Source organism: Mytilus californianus, unplaced genomic scaffold, assembly GCF_021869535.1.
Source record: "Mytilus californianus isolate M0D057914Y unplaced genomic scaffold, xbMytCali1.0.p SCAF_8, whole genome shotgun sequence".
Taxonomy (NCBI): Eukaryota; Metazoa; Mollusca; class Bivalvia; order Mytilida; family Mytilidae; genus Mytilus; species Mytilus californianus.
This window is the reverse complement of record NW_026262734.1, coordinates 48,582,103-48,602,010: the sequence shown is the minus strand read 5'-3', so window position 1 is coordinate 48,602,010 and position 19,908 is coordinate 48,582,103. Positions and strand designations below refer to the sequence as shown.

General features: G+C 31.5%; 1 protein-coding gene across 1 annotated transcript in view; it reads left to right on the top strand.

Annotated features, from left to right (window-relative positions):
• Nucleotides 1-2,912: 2,912 nt before the first annotated feature.
• LOC127712062 (uncharacterized) overlaps nt 2,913-19,908 on the top strand; it is a 41,451-nt gene continuing 24,455 nt past the window's right edge. The window contains exons 1-4 of the mRNA XM_052218254.1: nt 2,913-2,982; nt 4,235-4,504; nt 12,647-13,330; nt 13,846-13,958. Of these exons, the coding sequence (XP_052074214.1) occupies nt 2,913-2,982; nt 4,235-4,504; nt 12,647-13,330; nt 13,846-13,958 (1,137 nt within the window). The remainder of the gene's footprint in view (nt 2,983-4,234; nt 4,505-12,646; nt 13,331-13,845; nt 13,959-19,908) is intronic.

Genomic DNA, 19,908 nt, shown 5'->3' with positions numbered 1-19,908 from the left:
ATGTAGTGTTCGTATGTGATCTGTTGCAAGGCAAAATTGCTGTCGCTATCCTATATAACTCAATTATCATGGCATCACAAATATCCAGACCTTCCCCTAACTTCTGTTGTATAAAGTGTTAATTTGTTCCCCCCGTCCTAAATATTTTTGATTTATTTGTCACTTGACGTTATGCAACCGACAGTCGATCAATTATTGTCAGATTCACACTCTTTATAATGTATAAGTTGTTTTTTTAACCTGGGGTCAGTGTCAATAGTGCTGTTGGGTTTTAGCATTCTGGATTTGGTAAAATTGTATTGATAAAGATGTTGATGATATTGAAACATGTGAACTGCATGATTAAAATTGTGTAGCAAACATTGATTTGTAAATATAAACATTTAGTAATGACACTTTAACATTTTCAACCTAGTTTTTTAACCTCTGAACTCGATTTCAAAGTATTGTGTTTTGATATAAAGAAAATAGTTTATTGAAAGGGAAATATTATGTTTGACAAAGCCTATTTAACTATTGGTCTTCATTGTCTGAGGAACTATTATTCTAGATCAAGACTCCTTTACCAATTCAATTTAATTTGTAGTTTACGATTATTGATGTGACTGCATTAGGTTGTTATTCATTTTCAAATGCATATACATTATTCATCAAAAGAAACAATTTGACTGTCCCTCTGGTATCGTTCGCACCTCTTTTATGTCGAAGGGTCACAATTGCAGTAGAAAAAAAAAAACATTATTATTTTTCTTTCTCAATTTTTATATTGCTTAGAAGACAAACTCTTTGACGCTGTAAAAAAGAAGCTAATAATAACATAAATTACTTATTATGGGCATTATAATTGATTTTTACTGAAGGATGGATTTAGTTACATTGTAGAATTTATTAGTTAGTGCTCTTTTTTAGATCACACAATATACACAATCGAACTGTTCAGTTCATCAAAAGTATCGAAAGTAATAAAAACAGTAAGTTTACTACGTTTTTAGTATACATGCACATTATCTGTCACTTATACCGATAAATTAACGAAAACTCAATTAACGGTTGAGGATTTGTATATTACATCAACTCTTAGGCATGAACGACTGTATGTCTGTTTTTGGTATGTGAATAAGATTTCTTACGTAACTCATGCATCACTTTCGATATTATTATCCAAAAAAGATGAATATAAAACACAGAAAGCTCTACAAAAAGATAATTGCAAATTGTTAGTGTTTCATATATATTGTTTTAGTGTCTACCACAATCAATATTTACTAATTGGATAGTGTTGTATGTGTTTATGTTATGAAAGAAGTTATATTGGATGGATCTAGAACTGTAATGCATAAAAAATAAGGGTTACAGATAATAACCATGCAGATGAAGCGAGGTTAATGTACAAATCATTATAATTATCTCGGTAACACTCTCAAGGAAAAAAACAAAATATTAATCAAAACCAAATATGGCATACATCGTTCAAGAAAACCGCTGGACTACAGGATCCTGACTTTGGAGAGAAACATATAGCATGTGACGGGATACGATTTTTTTGTGAGCAAACAACTCTCTCCAGAGATAATGGTGAATCAGATCATCATATGAACAACTAAAACATCTGTGGGAACTTGTTTAAAATATCATACGTGCCAAAATTACAAAACCAAATTCAACTAACAAATAAACAAAACACACACGAATCCGATATCGAACAAGACTTGAAACCAAAATACGATTATGTTTTTAAAAGATTGCTTATTCAAGTAATTCCAAAAAGAAGTCAACATTATAGATAGAAAATATGAATAATCAATAGAAATAATATTATATAAATACAAATTATAAACCACTGATAAACATGGATTATATTTATTAAAATGTCCTTTTAAGGAATCCGATGTTTTCTTCTGAAGTTATAGTCTCGTTGAAATCTTGTTCTGGTATTATTTCCAAAAAATGTGATACAGATGGAAAATATCATTGAAGTTAAAAAATATTATCACCAAACTTCATTCTGTGAAAAAATTGTGTATTTACAATAAGTAGTTTTAGAGTAATTAAAGTCAGTCTCACTAACCAAAGTATAAAGAAAATGGGTGAGGGTACAAAAATTGATTTTACCAGAAACAGGTACATCCAATATCATTTATTTTCTTTTCAAATTTCTTAAATATGTTTTTTCTTATTATTTATAACAAAAGAAGTTGAAATAGTATGCTTTTTGTTCTAAAAAAAAGATAGAAAAAAATCCCAAATTTACAAAATTGACAGCTTGCAAAAGTTTGACACGAAAAAGCAACAAAATTGTATAAAACTTTCTTATATAAACACCAACCTATAGTTTCTTAAACTTAACTTTTTTCAGATTTGTCAATTTCCTCTTTTGTGAAAGTATAAAAAAAAGTTTAATTGTGAAACTGTAATTGTTTTCATGATAATAGTCTAGAAATGGGAAAAAAATGATGACAAATGGGAAAATCTTCAAAATTCGGTACTTTCAAATGGCCGCAAAAAAAGAAGTGCACTACCATATGATTTTGTCATCACCAATTTTTTTTACAGTCATGTAAACCCAAAAGTCAGGTTAAGAAAAAGTTTAATTCTAGAAATGTTTGGCTCCGCAGAGGTGTACATCCTCAAATCGATTTTTTCAATGTGTATCTTCAGCTATATGACGTTAAATGGATTACACTTGGAAATATTTTGCATAAGTCTCAAGGTTTCTTACTTCACGCAAAATGTTCAAGACACAGTATCTGAATTTCAATCAGAAGGACATACTTCTTTTTAATCATGACATAATATATAAATGACGCCTAAATATATCATGTATATTAAACAGGAGTTTTGAAAAATCTTCTTCTAACAAAAATGGTTTGTAAATTTGAAAATTGAAGTTTTAAAAAAGGTTAACACGATCAATGACCTTTAAAATTGTAATTTTAGGAGATGAAAGTCAAGTTTTCTTTATCATCATTGTATTAACAGCAGGTGAGTAGAGAAAACACGTGGTCATAATACTATTCTGATGTACTGATGCTACAACTGTAACTGTATTAGCTGCCATGTTTGAACTTATATTGTTATAAAAAAACGTTATCTACCAAAATTAAACTTCACAAACAAGTATAATTAACTACAAATGGACTTAAATAAGATTATTCGTCCTTCGTCAATCAATACTGTTAAGTATTTGCTGAATTGCTTTTATATTTAAATAATATAAAAACCGAAATAGCACATTAACATTTACAAAATGTAGAACATTTAACCAAACGTATAATTTAATTTAAATCTTAAAGAATAACTACCCTTTCTTTTCAGTTTACATAGTCATAGCAGTGACAACCGTTTTTGGTAAGAAATATAGAACAAACAGAGAGAAATCAGTCCAATGGGTTCCTCTGGATAAAATAAGCAGGACATCCACGTGTTTTGTACATAACTTTAAGCGCAAAAGATACCAAAGGGAAATTAAAACTCATAATTTAAAAATAAACCAACAATGCCATGACTAGAATGAAAAATACCAACATACAAACAACAGTATTTAAATCCAAAATAGAAAACTAAAGACTGAGCTACTGAACCCCACTAAAAACTGAGTATGTTATCAGGTGCTCCGGAAGGGTAAACGGAAACTGCTCCACATGGGGCATACGTCGTGTTGCTCATGTTAGTATACATCCGGTATTAAGTCTAAATCGGTATTAATTATATATACGTTTCAAATACTTAGCACATAATTCTATAACGTTTTTAGTATAGATCACCTACCAAAGTTACTTGCAGTTTTCATTCACCGTAACAATACATTTGCACATTGACAATGCTGTAAACTATTACCATACATTTATCTGATTTTATATAGGAAACGGTTTTTGAATCTCAAAAATGTAGATATGAAAACTATGTTAGTTATGTGTTGCCATGTCCAACAACGACCTTATAGCGTCATCTGATATTGTTTACACAATAATAGTGCACAATAGGGATTATTTTAATTTAAAGTGGGGCTTTATAAATTAATCGAATCAAGAATTAACAACACGATAAATGTACAAATTGTAGACTAAATGGGAATGTATAAGTACGACATTCTATCATGTTATCCGGAAAAACTAATGAACTCAATTCCTATATTGTATTGGTTTTCCCATGTTACCATTGGCGTTGCAATACGTCTTTAATCTAAGTATAATTTATGAATTCAATATAAGACATACAGGATCTATGTTTTCAGTTTTTTCGAAGATACTTTCACAGACAACAACTTTAAGTGATGAAGAAAAACAAAAGAATATATATGAACTTTTCTCTAAAAATGAATGTGGAAAACATTATTTTGCTAGAGTTGCATTTATTGGAAAGGAGGGAGTTGGAAAAACAAGTTTAATGCGTAGATTACTGTGGCAGAAAAAGAAAGAAGTGACTGCTCCCGGAAGTACAGATGGTATTGAAATTGAGAAATGTAATATCAATGTTAAAACTGGGAAGTGGAGCCCATGTGAAAGTAAGAAACTTTTTTCTTCTTTTTGAAATTCATTCATGATTAGTAATGAAGAAATACTATTCAAATTAAAAACCAATTGTTCAGAGAACAATTGAAGGTCTCTCCACCAGTAAGAATCTATTTTGATATGAAAATATTAAAATTTGGTTTTAAATGTCAATTCCAGCGTCAAATGACAGCTTATTGTACGCTGATTCCAAAAAATATATGGTTTCTATACAAAAAAATATAAATAAGGGAGATAATTTTTTACTTCCGGTTTGAAACATTACACTACCGGTATTGTATGATAGTTTACTTGACACTGATTCCAAAAATATATGCTTCTATATACTTTTACATTAATTTAGTACAAAAAATAGCTACTTCCGGTTTAGAAAATGTCAATTCCGGTTTGTTTTTTCAAGGTCAAATAGCTTGCAACCTAATGCAAAAAGTCTCATAACTTTATCATGTATACATATGAGGTAAAAGCAAAAGTCAAAATATAGAACGTCGAATCAACCTTTAACCTTGACCCCAAAATTGCAAGGTCATGAAACAAGGGCCTCGAATCAAAAGACCCTAGGTCTTAATTATATATGATAAATGAGTTACATCACCATACGTGTAATTTTAAATATAATAGGGGAGAAAACTCCCATTTTATGTCTCCGTACCCTTTCAACTCAAATTTACTTGTTACAAGTCGCAACTAAAAATTCTGTAAAAATAATTTGTCGATATCTTATAAGATTTCTGAAAGTTAGTGATAACAAGCCAAAATACAAATTTTGAACATGACCTTGACTTTTGACCTTGACCTCATTTTCATTTTTATGGACCAAGGACCTCAAATCAAAAGACCCTAGGCATCTATCACTTATGGTTTTCCAGTTACAAATACATTTCACTTATATCAAATACAAAAGGGGAAATAACTCTCATATGGAGTCTTCGTAACGCTTCGGTCAAAATAAAACGTAACATTCTGAGGATATAACGAGCAATTTGGAAAAATAAATTTGTCACTTTCTTTTACGGTTGCGAAGGAGATCTCAGAACAAGAAAAACAGTGTTTGGGGAGATAACTCTTACAAAGAAAAGTGTTCGGTTAAACAGGGTCAGTTTCAAAAGCGTATAGACTGTCTGATATCATATACAAAAAAACTGAGCAACATCTCTTGAAACAAAAGTACAGCGCAAGAAAAAAATTAGGCGGAAGAAAAAAAACATAATCAGAACAAAATCAATAGGTCTTTCCACGGAAAGGTGGAAAGACCTAATTAACGTTGATCACAAATTTATCGAGCTCATTAGTGAAATAACATATGTCACCACCTCTTTTTTACGTTTAAAACAGGTAAAAGATATTATCTTGCAATTTTATCTTGAACAATATTTCATTTCACTTACTCGGGTAAGATTAATTCGCTATGCAAGGAACGTAAAATAAAGTTTATGTCATTCTCAAGTCAAACTATTCAGTCATATAGTTATATACAACATTAAGAAGAGGTGGTTTAATTGCCAATGTATCTACTCTCAACCAGAGACCAAATGATATAGAAGTTAACAACTAAAGGTCATCGTACGGCCTTCAACAATGAGCATAACCAATGCCGTAAAGTCAGCTATGAAAGGCGCCGAAAAAACGCACGTTTTGGTAGAATTGATCATCACCTTTTCAAGTATTAATACATCCTTGGCCTACATTTGGTTAAAATTAAGCATGTAAATTCCATGTAAATCAAATAATAATGCAGGGAGCATGTTAGAATACCACAGAAAAAGGTACGACTCGATGACAAATTGACCTTAAATCTAATATGTCTCAAACTATTTTAATTTAGGGAATAAACTATATGTGTACGTTATTAATACAATGTCTTTTATATCAGTCTTAAAGCCAAACTAAACTTGGTCTTTTATAAAGTGTTATGTTTATCTTAAGACATATGCATTGGAACATATTACTCTGAATGAACATCAAACTTATTGTAATGGAAAGTTTATATACATGTCTGTATTTACCTTAGAGAATATAAATATTAGGTTTTTAAGTTGTGGTAATGTTTTTATCTATTAAAGATCGACGACAAATTTTCGTTCCGCATTTTTAAGAAAAATATTCACTGTCAAATCTTTAACTTAAACTATACATAATCAAATTATTTCTGAATGCAATCTTTACTTTAGAAAATGATGTTTAGTCAAGAGGTCTGACGATCCGCTTATAAATCATTCTATTTTAAGATTTAAAAGTTTTGGCGTCTATTTAACATAGGGAGATTTTCATCGTCCATGCTCCTGTTCATATCAAGTTTATATTCAGTAATGATGGATTTGCGTCTTGAATGAATGCTATAGATGTACACATGGTAATTCTGGATATGTCATACGTTCAATGTTCTTTGGTCAGGCATTCCGAATATTGTAGCCCAGATGATTCGAGCATATTTCTAGAATAGTGGATTTGATGATAAAAAGTATGAAACTTTGCACAATTGTAGATATATATTTGATTATCAATTCAAACAATGATCCCAACAATCCAGTATCATGACCATTTTCAAGATGACTGCAAATCAGTACAAATTTCATTTAAAAGCGAATCAAATATAATCCGATATTTCTAGAAAGTCATACCGTTATTTAAGACTTTTAATTTTATTTTCAAAGTGGCGGTAAATTTCAAAACGGTGAAAATGAAATAAGCTGAGACCTTAATGCCCAGCATGTCAAACATACAAAAAAAAGCTAATTATAATTCAGACTTTGTCCAAATTTGTTCTGCATGAACCATAAAAAAAGGGATTTGCAAATCATGGATATCTATGGATAGAAGTAAAAGGGGTGTTTGACATACGTGTATGTCATAAGATATGCAGTCAATGCCAAGGTGTAACAGAGTTTTCAAATAAATATACATACCAAAAACACGTTGTTTTCCATTAATTTCTAAACGCTGTCTGCCACACTGACCGTTATCTTGATGATATTTTTTGTTTAATAATCAAGAATTCTCTAGATATTACAGTATTACAGTATAGCATCAAGAAGTAACACAAAAAAATACAACAAAAGGGATTGTTTTTCTTTCCCTTTTGATAACTTTCCATTGTTAGACTGTAATGTTTCTTTGGCACCATCTTACAGTTTTTATTTATCCCACATTGTTCATTATGCTCGTGTCTGTAGCGACGTTTTGTGTTTCAATGGGCATAATCTAGGTATTATTACTAGTAAATTATAAAGTCAGGGATTTCGTTACCACAAATTACTTAAACATGTTAAACCTTTACTTTTTTTTTTCGATAAATACGAATATTTTGATTTCAAGTTTGGCTGTAGATGTAGAAAACTTCTTTCAAACGGATAAGCACATCCCAAATTTTACGATGATGTTGTTATTCGAGACTAGAAATTTGGATACGAACCGGATAATACATGGTACACTTAGCAATCCTTTAAATAAACTTAATATAGCATAGTTCCAATTCAACACTGTAATTAAATCTTTGAATATTGTTTTTATTGGTTTAAATATTGATTTTTCTTTAAGTAAATTTAAACCATACTAAATATTACACATTTGTTCTTTCGCGATATTGCAGTCGATACCAATTTTTTTTGCATTGCACAAGGTCATGTTTTTCTCGAATGTTTATCTTACAAACACTTCTTAAACTTTTTTTTTAAATCCATGTCTCTAGATTTTATCTGTAATTTTATGTTTTGATCCCTGTTTTACCTTATTATTCTTAATTATTATAATACCTGACAATTTATTACACCGGTTTGTCACTTATTCTTCTAACCGCAACAGGTGGTCTGATTATGGACCTAAATGCCTAGCTTGTCAGACATACAAAAAAAAGCTAAGTATAATTCAGACTTTGTCCAAATATGTACTGCATAAAACATAAAAAAGGATTTGCAAATCATGGATATCTATAGATAAAAGTAAAAGGGGTGTTTGACAAACTTGTATGTCATAAGATATGCAGTCAATACCAAGGTGTACCAGAGTTTTCAAATAAATACCGAAAACATGTTGTTTTCCATTAATTTCAGAATCGACATCAAAATGAAAAAATATTTTGTCCAAGTTTTGAAAATGAATTAGGGTGGTAGGAGCATTGGTATCAAAGGAGAATGCCAAATAAAGTCCACAAACTTCACAATTTTTTCTTAAATAAAAATAAATCTGTAGTCTATGGAGTTATTTTTTTCCATTTTCAAAGCGTGTCCTGAACTCACTTTAAACTTCTGGTTCGGGTTTGTGAGTCTTTTGTAGACGAAACGCGCGTCTGGCGTAAATACAAAATTTATTCCTGGTATCTATGATGAGTCTACTAAGGCTTTTCTACCTCAGGAATATATTACCTTTGCTGTATTTAGCAAAACTTTTAGGAATTTTGGTCCTCATTGGTCTTCAACTTCGTACTTTATTGGCCGTTTTAACCTTTTGAATTCGAGCGTCACTGATTAGTCTTTTGTAGACGAAACGCGCGTTGGCGTAAATACAAAATTTAATCCTGGTATCTATGATGAGTTTTTTTACAACCACTGGGTCGATGCCACAGCTGGTGGAGTTTTAATTCCCCGAGGGTATCACCAACCCAGTAGTCAGCACTTCTGTGCTGACATAAATTATCATTGGTATGGTCATATTTATAAATTAACTGTTTACAAAACTTTTGAATTTTTAAAATACGAAGGCTTTTCTACCTCAGGAATAGATTACCTTAGCTGTATTTCAAAACTTTTAGGAATTTTGGTCCTCAATGCTCTTCAACTTCGTACTTTATTTGGACGTTTTAACTTTTTTGAACTCGAGCGTCACTGATGAGTCTTTTGTAGACGAAACGCGTGTCTGGCGTAAATACAAAATTTAATCCTGGTATCTATGATGAGTTTTTTTACAACCACTGGTTCGATGCCACTGCTGGTGGAGTTTTAATTCCCCAAGGGTATCACCAGCCCAGTAGTCAGCACTTCTGTGCTGACATGAATTATCATTGGTATGGTCATATTTATAAATTAACTGTTTACAAAACTTTTTAATTTTTGAAATACTAAGGCTTTAATAACTTAGGTATCTTTTTGATTTCGGTCAAACTATGTACGATATTTGATTCTTTATTCATATCAGTAACACACATGATATCTCAATATTGTAACTTATTTTCACATGCATGTCAAACCACAAATACCATATATGAGGATGAATAATTCTCAGATATATTGATAGTTATAGACGAAATGAATACGAACAGACTTATTAATTTACCAGAAGTCACGACTGAAAAGTTTTGTTTATGATAGCACACGCTTTCCACATTAACAATATATTTGGTCTCATCTCTAAACATGTCAAATCAGGTCTGAGTCATATTTTGAAAAAAAAAAAACAATTGTGTATTGTGGAAGTCTAAACGTCTTTTAAATGAACGTAGTCACCATCGATCTGAACGACGGGTGAAAATTAAAAAGTCACAACGCTTTTCGTGAAGCGGTAAATTTCAGTCGATATATATTTGATAAGATTATTATAATGATTTATTCTATTTGTTCGTAATTTCTTATTCTTCTAAATTCAAGAGACTTACCTTCATCTTACAAACCTTATCAAATGGAAATAGAAAAAAACCAGTCGAATAAAAACGTGCAATATCATGCAGAAAATTAAAACAAAAAATAAACAAACTACAGTCGAACCTCGTTGTGTCGAACTCGGTTGTGTCGAAAACTCGGATGAGTCGAAGTAATTTCTCGGTCCCGGTAAAATTCCCGTTTGATCAATGCATAATTACCTCTGATGAGTCGAACTCGGTTGATTCGAATACTCGGTTAAGTCGAGTAAATTTTATAGTCTCGTCGAAGTAAAATTAATGTAAATTGACCCCGATGTCTCGAACTTCGAAAGTAAGAATTTTCGAAAGATGCAGACCTAATGATAAAAATTCAAATGGGATGTATTTCTTATGTCACCTAATCATTTTCAAAAGAGAATAAAGCTGAGTAAACATACTTGTTTGTATAACAGTTAAAATGACATGTTTATGGTGACCGCTAATTTACACCTTTGTTGATCGTTCAAGCGGAATGTTAGTGTGTTGAACATTTTTCACCTGAGATAAAAAGGAAACGAATTTAAATGACCCAAGCCAAGATTAAATGAATCGTTAGATTTAAAACTCATTAATTACAATAAATAAAAGGATTAGGACAATTATAATAAATTCATGATAATTTAATGTAAATCAGACGACCTCATCAGAGACCGTTCAGAACGTATTTCGTGCCGTGAGTGATTTCATAATTTATAGTGACTGACCTTTGTAAATATTTGTGTAGACTATTGATGTTATTTGTGCATGATTTGTATCTGTACTTGTGTGTTTAATCATAACTAAGGACCAAACATGGAGATTGAATACACAATCATAAAGTGTCATATCGAAAATATGAAAATATTTTAGAGTACTAATTCATATTTACAATTCTGTGCACTTAACATATGAGTTCCACGTCTGGTTAGGTATACCTCATAACAGTATTTTTTTATGGTTATCTATTACTGTAAAACATTGTGGTGAGAATTTCAGAAAACTATGAAGTAAGGTTTACTGTTGTATTGCAAATAATACATATGCTAATAACGACTAAATGAATATGTTATGAACAGTAACGTTAACAGGTTTTCAACAAATTAAACTCTCTTTGTGTAGTCAGCTTTAAAAGTAATTGTTATGACAAAATACAGGACAGTTAAAAGGACAAACCAAATGTGAACATCTAAATGACCATCTTATCTATTGATATGACTGTACATTAGACTTTAAAGGATGCCTGCGAATACAGATATTTTAGTTTTATATATTTTGCAAACGATGTAATGTACTCAAATTAGGGTCATTCGTTGAATGATAATGTGTTTTTCTCCATCTATTTAATCCTGTTTTGCCTTGAAACAATGTAATTGTTAGACTGGGTAAATTGTTGATTGTGAAATTAACTGCTTTCTGCTCTCTTGATAAACAATATTGAACTTGGGATCGATATTTTTTGTCGCATTTATTTTCATAGATCAATCTACAATTAACAATAACTAATAACATTTTAGATCGCAAATTTGTTTTGAGAAGTGCAATTCAGGTTTTGATCTGTATAAACATTAAGACATTTGAACATGGGGCGATAATTGATTTTATTCAATGTTCATTTAGTTTTGTAATTCAGATGCTGTCCCTTCATTTCTTTAATAATTCTGTTCTTCTTGTATCTTGAATTGATTTGAACTGATTTTCGGATATTCATTGTATTTGAAGGCATCAACATTGAATAATCATAGAAAATAACATGTCCTTTCCCATTTCGGCCCTGGTGTCATCCAGAAACTCTATTATAAATCTGAGTCAATAGCCGAGGGCTCATATGGATCGAGGATGATACCATGGCCAATATGGAAAAGAACATGTTATTATCTATGAATTAACATATTTTACAAATGCTAACAAAATTTAAACGATTTGTTTTATTTCGTGTTGCGATTTTAAACATTTTTTAAAACCGTTCAAATTATAGTCCCTGAACACTATAGTGTCACTGTTAGATTTTCTTTAAGTACTAATGTTCGTTATTTCTTTAACAAATTATGTTGTCATTTAAATCGACATTCCCCGTCCGTAATTGTCGTTCCCCGAAAATGTTTATATATGACTAAGTACTAATGATGTCATACAAGGGCATACTAACTAGTAACGACCAGGACAAATTTGCGGTTATTGCATATGCAAAATCCAATATTTTCGTAACAAATTTGAGATAAAACGATATATTATAGTGGAGTTTGTAGCAGTATTGATAAAGTAATAAGAGCGATATCAACACCAAACACTGGTATTTTTTATTCAGGAAACATATTTATAATTGAATAAATATTACAGTATTTATTGTTCTACGTAGAACCGTAATATTTCATGCAAAACCATAGAAATATTATTATACAAGAACAGTCAATTCATGCACATTTGGAATTGCATTTTTGCCTCATAGTAGAGAGAAGGAACGAGGGAATAAAATGACTCGCATTAAACATTATAAACACATGATTCGCATATTTTCTCAAACAGATTCGTTTTGTTTTGTCTACAGAAATACACGATGATCTTGACAAATTAATCAACCAAGTGTATGCAAGGAAGAATAGGAAAGTAGAAAGCGTGTCTGGACAACACATTACAGAAACTGTCATTGACGGAGAACATTCCAGCAGTTACACAGAAAAGTCTCAAAATGAATTAGAATTAGATTGTGAACAACAGGAAATAATTCCTTCTATAACTCAAATAGCAGAAGTGAGTAGTCTGCAAAGTCATGATGAAAATAATGATAGAGATCTTAAAGAAACACTTCCTGAGGAAACAAACAACGAAAGTTCTGACTGTGAAGAGAAATCAGTAACTGAAACCACAAATGCAACAGTAAATCCGGAAAATCAAATACAACTAGATAACATTATATTTGAACATCCTAATACATATTCAATTGACTGTGAAATACACAACAGCAATGAAAATGAACATGACCATGGCTTTGCAAATGAAGAGAACATAGAAGAAATGACTTCTGCCATAATTCAACCATTTATTTACCAGAAGGAATCTAAAATCCAGGATATATTTGCCTCTTGTTGGCTATGGGATTTTGCCGGTCAAAAGGAGTTTTATGCTACTCATCAAGTGTTTCTCTCAAGTGTTGCAGTTTTTGTACTAGTAACAGATAGTTTAGAGTGTATCACTGGTGAAACAACATGGAAAGGTTTTAAAGAATCAGCATGTAAGTTTTGGAATAACATCATTTCCCTCAAACTGTGTGTGGCACGTTTGTCTTGCTTCTTTTTTCCTAAATCTATGTATCTTATTGTAAGATGACATCATAGTAATTTTCTATTATGTTGTGTTACATAAACAATGTTTTGTCTTTATTCCATTGATATCATTTTATATTGAATGAGTTGTGATTAACACCACGTTTTGCACTATTGGATATTACCCGCTGATAAGTTTATTTGAAGGTGGAAGTCTGAGAGAATTACCGACCTGTGGAGGAAAATTGACAATCTAAATGTTTTCTATACCAGGTTGGGCATTACAATTAGCTTTTGATTTTCCAACTTATCATCTAACATTCTTTCAGACATATTTTATGAAATAGCTTCACGTTGATCTCGTTATATGTTTGTTCATTATTTTTAACAAAGTGACTATTTGCATTTTAATTGGAAAATAGTGCCTCTATTTTGATGCATTTATTAGATGTTTGTTTTACCTTCGAACATTGTTTTTTTATAGCGTATGTAAGATTCTGGATTGATGTCATTCATTGTTACTGGTCAAGTAGAGAAACAGAAGGCCGATTAGACCCTCCAATTATAGTTGTATGTACAAATACAGATAAATATAAGGTAAACATGCATTCAAGCATATAACAAACTTGAGCAAACGCATAAGTGGGATTAAAACCATACGATGCGAAATGACAGACACCAACTTTGCAAACACAAAAACGACTACACCCAGAAAAGTAAAAATTGAAACAAAAATTCCAACAAAGTATGATGCTATAAATACAGGTGTTCCGGAAAAGACAGCAGTTAATGTTCAACTTGTGACAACAAGTGTGAAACGAATTTTTAGTCGAATCTGAAGTGAGCACTATAAAATATCTCAATGGTAGATGTCTCGTGCTACCTATTTATCTATTCAATTACACACAGAATTAATTGCATGTCTTTAATCTTAATCTTTTGAAGACAATAGCATGAGTGAATGCTGAATAAAAATTGTCCCAATGCTATGTATTCCTGTCACGTAGTGCTGTCATTTAAGTGAAATTTTTTTAACATGACCACAGCGGGAGGTTTGACTATTTAATAAAACCAGGTTCAAACTACCATGTTCTCTTAAAATGTTATGAACCAATTCAAGAACATTACAGCTGTTATCAAATAATCCGTTTATATGTATGTTGGCGTTTGTTTTTGTTGCAATTCAGTGTTTCTGTTGTGCCGTAGTTTACCTCTCAAAGTTGATGTGTTTCGATCGGTTGTAGTTTTTAACTCGGATGTGTTTTCTCTCAATTGATTTATGACATTTGAACAGCGGTACACTACTGTTGCCTTTATTTTTGGTTAAGTTTAGAAACAGTTTGCACAAACAAAACAAAAATTAAGAAAAAAACCCATATACTGATAGCTTTTATAATAACGTTTATACAAAGTCCTCAGAAATGGTCCTGATTATTTTTATCTTTAATTTGTTCCATGTTTGACTAGAGTACTGATTCTGGATTGTAGATATACAAAAGATCCATTCATAATTTGTTGTAAAGTTGTACTTAATATTTATGTGTCTGTTGTTTATACTGTACACATTTCTCCTTTGGTCAGTGGATGTGTGTTTTGTAATAATGAAAAGTATATAACGCCTGAGTAAGCATCCAGAAAAACAGTTACCTCCTTGCAAAAATCTTTTGTCCTGACATTAAAAACCTGTCTGAGTAAGTCTAACTTGCTGAAATATGTGCCCAATGAACAAAATTCTCAAAGTCACACATAATGAGTTCTTAAGACAATTAATTTAAGGAACATTTTAGATATCCTGAGTTGCTTCAGAACTCTCCATTTGAACTCATGATATGTAAAAATAAGCATTTAGTACTCATATAAACAATATAATCAACATAATTCAAAATCCTGCTCTATCCCATTATAAATAAACTTCTGTGTAAATACATGTATTGCGTAGCAGTGCCAGTTATATCCAGGTTTGAATGAAACATAAATCATAAATGAACTATAACTTTTATTATTTTATATTCATCACTTAATTTTGGCCCTTGGGGAATTTACTCAGCTAAAATTAAATGTTTGCTCCATGCCTAAGCCAAGAGCCTATGTGCGTACTGAAAAGTAACAAAGTAAAGACCCCTAGCTTGACATCACACCATTCCAATTGGAACTATGGTTCCAAATAAATGCGTGAGGCTATCAGGAAGTATATGAAGCTATCAGGACGCCTATGAGGCTATCAGAAAGCCTATGAGGCTATGTCTGAAGAAGCCTATGCGGCTATGAGGAAGACTATAATGATGCTATGAGGAAGCCTAGTATGTGGCTATGAGGAAGCCAAATTGTGTTGATGTTGAATTGGTGTTGAAATAAATTTGTATGAAAATTTACAGTTTATCCCCAGAAATTCTTGGAGGATGAGTGGAATTTTTGAAACAACCAGTGATAAAATTTCATAAATGTCCAGACATGATGGACTTACTTCAGATGCTGAGGTTATTTGTCTGATCCATGCCCAAAGCAGCAGCCTATGTACATGTGCGTACTGAAAAGTAGCAAAGTATAGACCCCCTGGCTTTACATCACACCAATCCAACATAGCTCCTAAAAGTAAATTTTTGCACTACTGGTTGCTGAGAACTACTGATATGAAATGGTGTTGGAATGAAAATTTTAAGCGATTTTGTAACATATTCATATAAAGAAAAATCAATAAGAATCTAATATAAACTGTGCTGAGCTTGATTCCCCTGTCATGGCAATATTGAAGATGTAAGGTTAAGGTTGGTGGGTGGCAAATTTTTAGCTAAGCCACTTTTTGAGCAAAAATGATTCTTTTATCTGCTTAATCTGCATTGAAAAAACTGGACACTAAAGGCAGCATGTACTGGTTTTCAATATACAACTACTTAATGGGATATTCCTAAATGAGAGGAGCTAAACTACACCCAAGTTTATGTGCAAACAAACAAAGGATAAAGGAAAGCCAGATGCCACAAGTGGTCACTAATTAACAAAACATGTATATTTGTAATGGAACTGATGTAAATAAACCACCTGTTAAGAACACCTGATAAACTCACATGTAGCTGATTAAGATATGATAATAAATCTGTTTCTTCTCAATAGTAAAGAAAACAAAAAATCCTGGGAAAATCCTAAAATAATGACTACTGAGTGTAATAGAAATCAAACTTTTTAAAACACATAACTTATATAACATATAAGTTACTATTTATACAAAGTCCTCAGAAATGGTCCTGATTATTTTTTATCTGTAATTTGTTCCATGTTTGACTAGGGTACTGATTCTGGATTGTAGATATACTAAAGGTCCATTCATAATTTATTGTAAGTTGTACTTAATATTTAAGTGTCTGTTGTTTATACTGTACATATTTCTCCTTTGGTCAGTGGATGTGTGTTTTGTAATAATGAAAAGTATATAACGCCTGAGTCAGCATCCAGAAAAACAGTTACCTCCTTGCAAAAATCTTTTGACCTGACATTAAAAACCTGTCTGAGTAAGTCTAACTTGCTGAAATATGTGCCCAATGAACAAAATTCTCAAGGTCACACATAATGAGTTCTTAAGACAATTAATTTAAGGAACATTTTAGTTATCCTGAGTTGCTTCAGAACTCTCCATTTGAACTCATGATATGTAAAAATAAGTATTTAGTACTCATATAAACAATATAATCAACATAATTCAAAATCCTGCTCTATCCCATTATAAATAAACTTCTGTGTAAATACATGTATTGCGTAGCAGTGCCAGTTATATCCAGGTTTGAATGAAACATAAATCATAAATGAACTATAACTTTTATTATTTTATAATCATCACTTAATTTTGGCCCTTGGGGAATTTACTCAGCTAAAATTAAATGTTTGCTCAATGCCTAAGCCAAGAGCCTATGTGCGTACTGAAAGGTAACAAAGTAAAGACCCCTAGCTTGACATCACACCATTCCAATTGGAACTATGGTTCCAAATAAATGCGTGAGGCTATCAGGAAGTATATGAGGCTATCAGGACGCCTATGAGGCTATCAGAAAGCCTATGAGGCTATGTCTGAGGAAGCCTATGAGGCTATGAGGAAGCCTAAAATGATGCTGTGAGGAAGCCTAGTATGTGGCTATGAAGAAGCCAAGTAGTGTTGATGTTGAATTGGTGTTTGAATGAATTTGTATGAAATTTGACAGTTTATCCCCAGAAATTCTTGGGGGATGAGTGAAATTTTTGAAACAACCAGTGATAAAATTTCATAAATGTCCATAACACAGATGGTAACAGCTGAGTGTCCCCAAGGATTGTGATGCAAGGGAGGGGATACCTTCAATAAAGCCATGAGAAAAAAAAAAATACACACAAAACATTAAAAAAAGCTAAGAATAATCACATAATGATAACACATAAACATTAAACTTTAGTCACAGAACAATACTGAAACTACTTTGAAAACATTCATGCATATTTCTTCTTATTTTTATATATATGAAGAACTTGAGAAATAACATTTTCTTAAAGCTACCTAACCTATTTTGAAAAGATTTTACAGATACTAGTATTACTAAATACATCTACTATAAATATCTGAAGACCAGCTTGATCTTCTATTTGTCTTTTCAGCTCTAGAAGCTGTCCCTTTTCTAAAGCTATGATCTGAGTAACATATAAGTAAATATTGTCTTTCTAAAATTTCTAATCAATGGTTAAGAAAAGTGGGTCAGTTGGATAGATAGGAGTAAATTCCTACATTACTGTATAAATTCTAATAAAATCTTGTATGGGCAGATAAGTAATAATTTAATTAAGCCATAATTTATGTAGCTGAATGCTTATGCCCTTTCTAAACAGAACAGTTTTTGATATTTTTGTAATTTAAAAACTACCAAGTCGGAGTAAAATGCAGCATCTATAATGCATAGATTTACAGCTGGATCAAATGTATATGAGACCTTGAAAATGTAAACTTGCCACATCTATATATATATATATATAAAAAAAAAAAAAAAAAATCCATAAAAGCTACAAAGAATGCAGTTAGTAAACTTGAAAAAAAAACCTTTCTGCAGACAATTACCATTTTCTCTAAATCAACTTTATGGTAATCTGATATCTCTTGGTTTTTGCAGTATATTTACAGAATGTAAAACATGTTCAAGCCTATTTACGGTATATTACTTTCTGACAGCAAAGGATAATTTGTATTACCTTGCAGACACCTTTACCTTATTCTACATAAATACAATTTAATGGTAGAGTATAGTAAACTCAGAATTTAAAGCAATATTATAAAAATCCTCAGAAACAGCCGGTAAACTAGTAATTATAATCCATTCAATAACATAAAGGTCTCAAACTTCTGAACCCAGTCTCATAAACAGTTCCTGTAGTATTAGCATGTTACTGTTCCAAAGATCATCAACTGCTGATTTAGGACCACATTAAATCTGAGCTGCATGGGCACTTCATTGAAAGTTGTGCTGCACTGGGTCTTGTTTGTGAGATCTGTCTATCCAGAGGTGCATGAGGAAATGAGTAGGCTCTAGTAGCTAATGTTTGTATGGTTGAATATGGATAATGTATCCTGTTTAAAACATGGGAACATGAACTCTGATTCATATGACTAGTTGCTGAACATTATGCATTTACTACAGATGAAGTTGAATCCACAACTATAAGTATAAGTCCCTTTGTTCCAAATTTAGTTAATATAGCTTAATTAGTCCAGGTTTAAAACATCCCATTAAATAACAGTAAAACATCTAGAGCACTGAGATTTAACATTAAAGTCCCTGGGGTATGTACCATGGAGATCTGAACTGCTTGGTACTGAATTCTCTGTCATTATTCAAGAGTATTAAACAGTTTATAACATGATATGAATACCATCAATGTTCAAGTGTATAATGTATATATGACTGAGCAGCAATGATAAATATAAAGCTTAACAATTAAGTCGGTGAAGGTGTTGATCCAACTAGCATTAAAAAATTCAGTCGAGATGTTGCCACAGCTATGCAGAAAAAGAAGCATGTCAAACTGGTAGAGTCCAATGCTTGTGATTGTCCATCTGATGTTCCCAATGTGCATACAGGAGGTGCAATGTCTTGTTTCCCTCAGTGTATAAATATGCAAATAAAAGAAATGAAGAAAGGTGTCAGTTTTCACAGTATATCAACTGCTGTTATAAAATATAAAATTGTTTGTTATATAAGTATCTATCTATAAAGCTAGCATAGTAACGATTTAACCCATATTACAGTATTCTAGAATTATTAACATTTAGATAAAATGTTTATACTTATATGTTCACAAGTTATTTGTTCTCAATTCATTTATCGCCGTGATATCACCTTTATGTGCTGAGGCGGCGTAAAGCAACCACAAATCAATCAATCAATCTAAATACTTCATTTACCAATTGTGTTATCCTAAAAAAAAACACAATTTCGATTGACTTCAATTATGGAGATGGCATATAACTGTAACAACATAATTGTTTCTCTTTGTACATAATGCAAGGAAATATATGGTAAATAGATCATGAAATTAA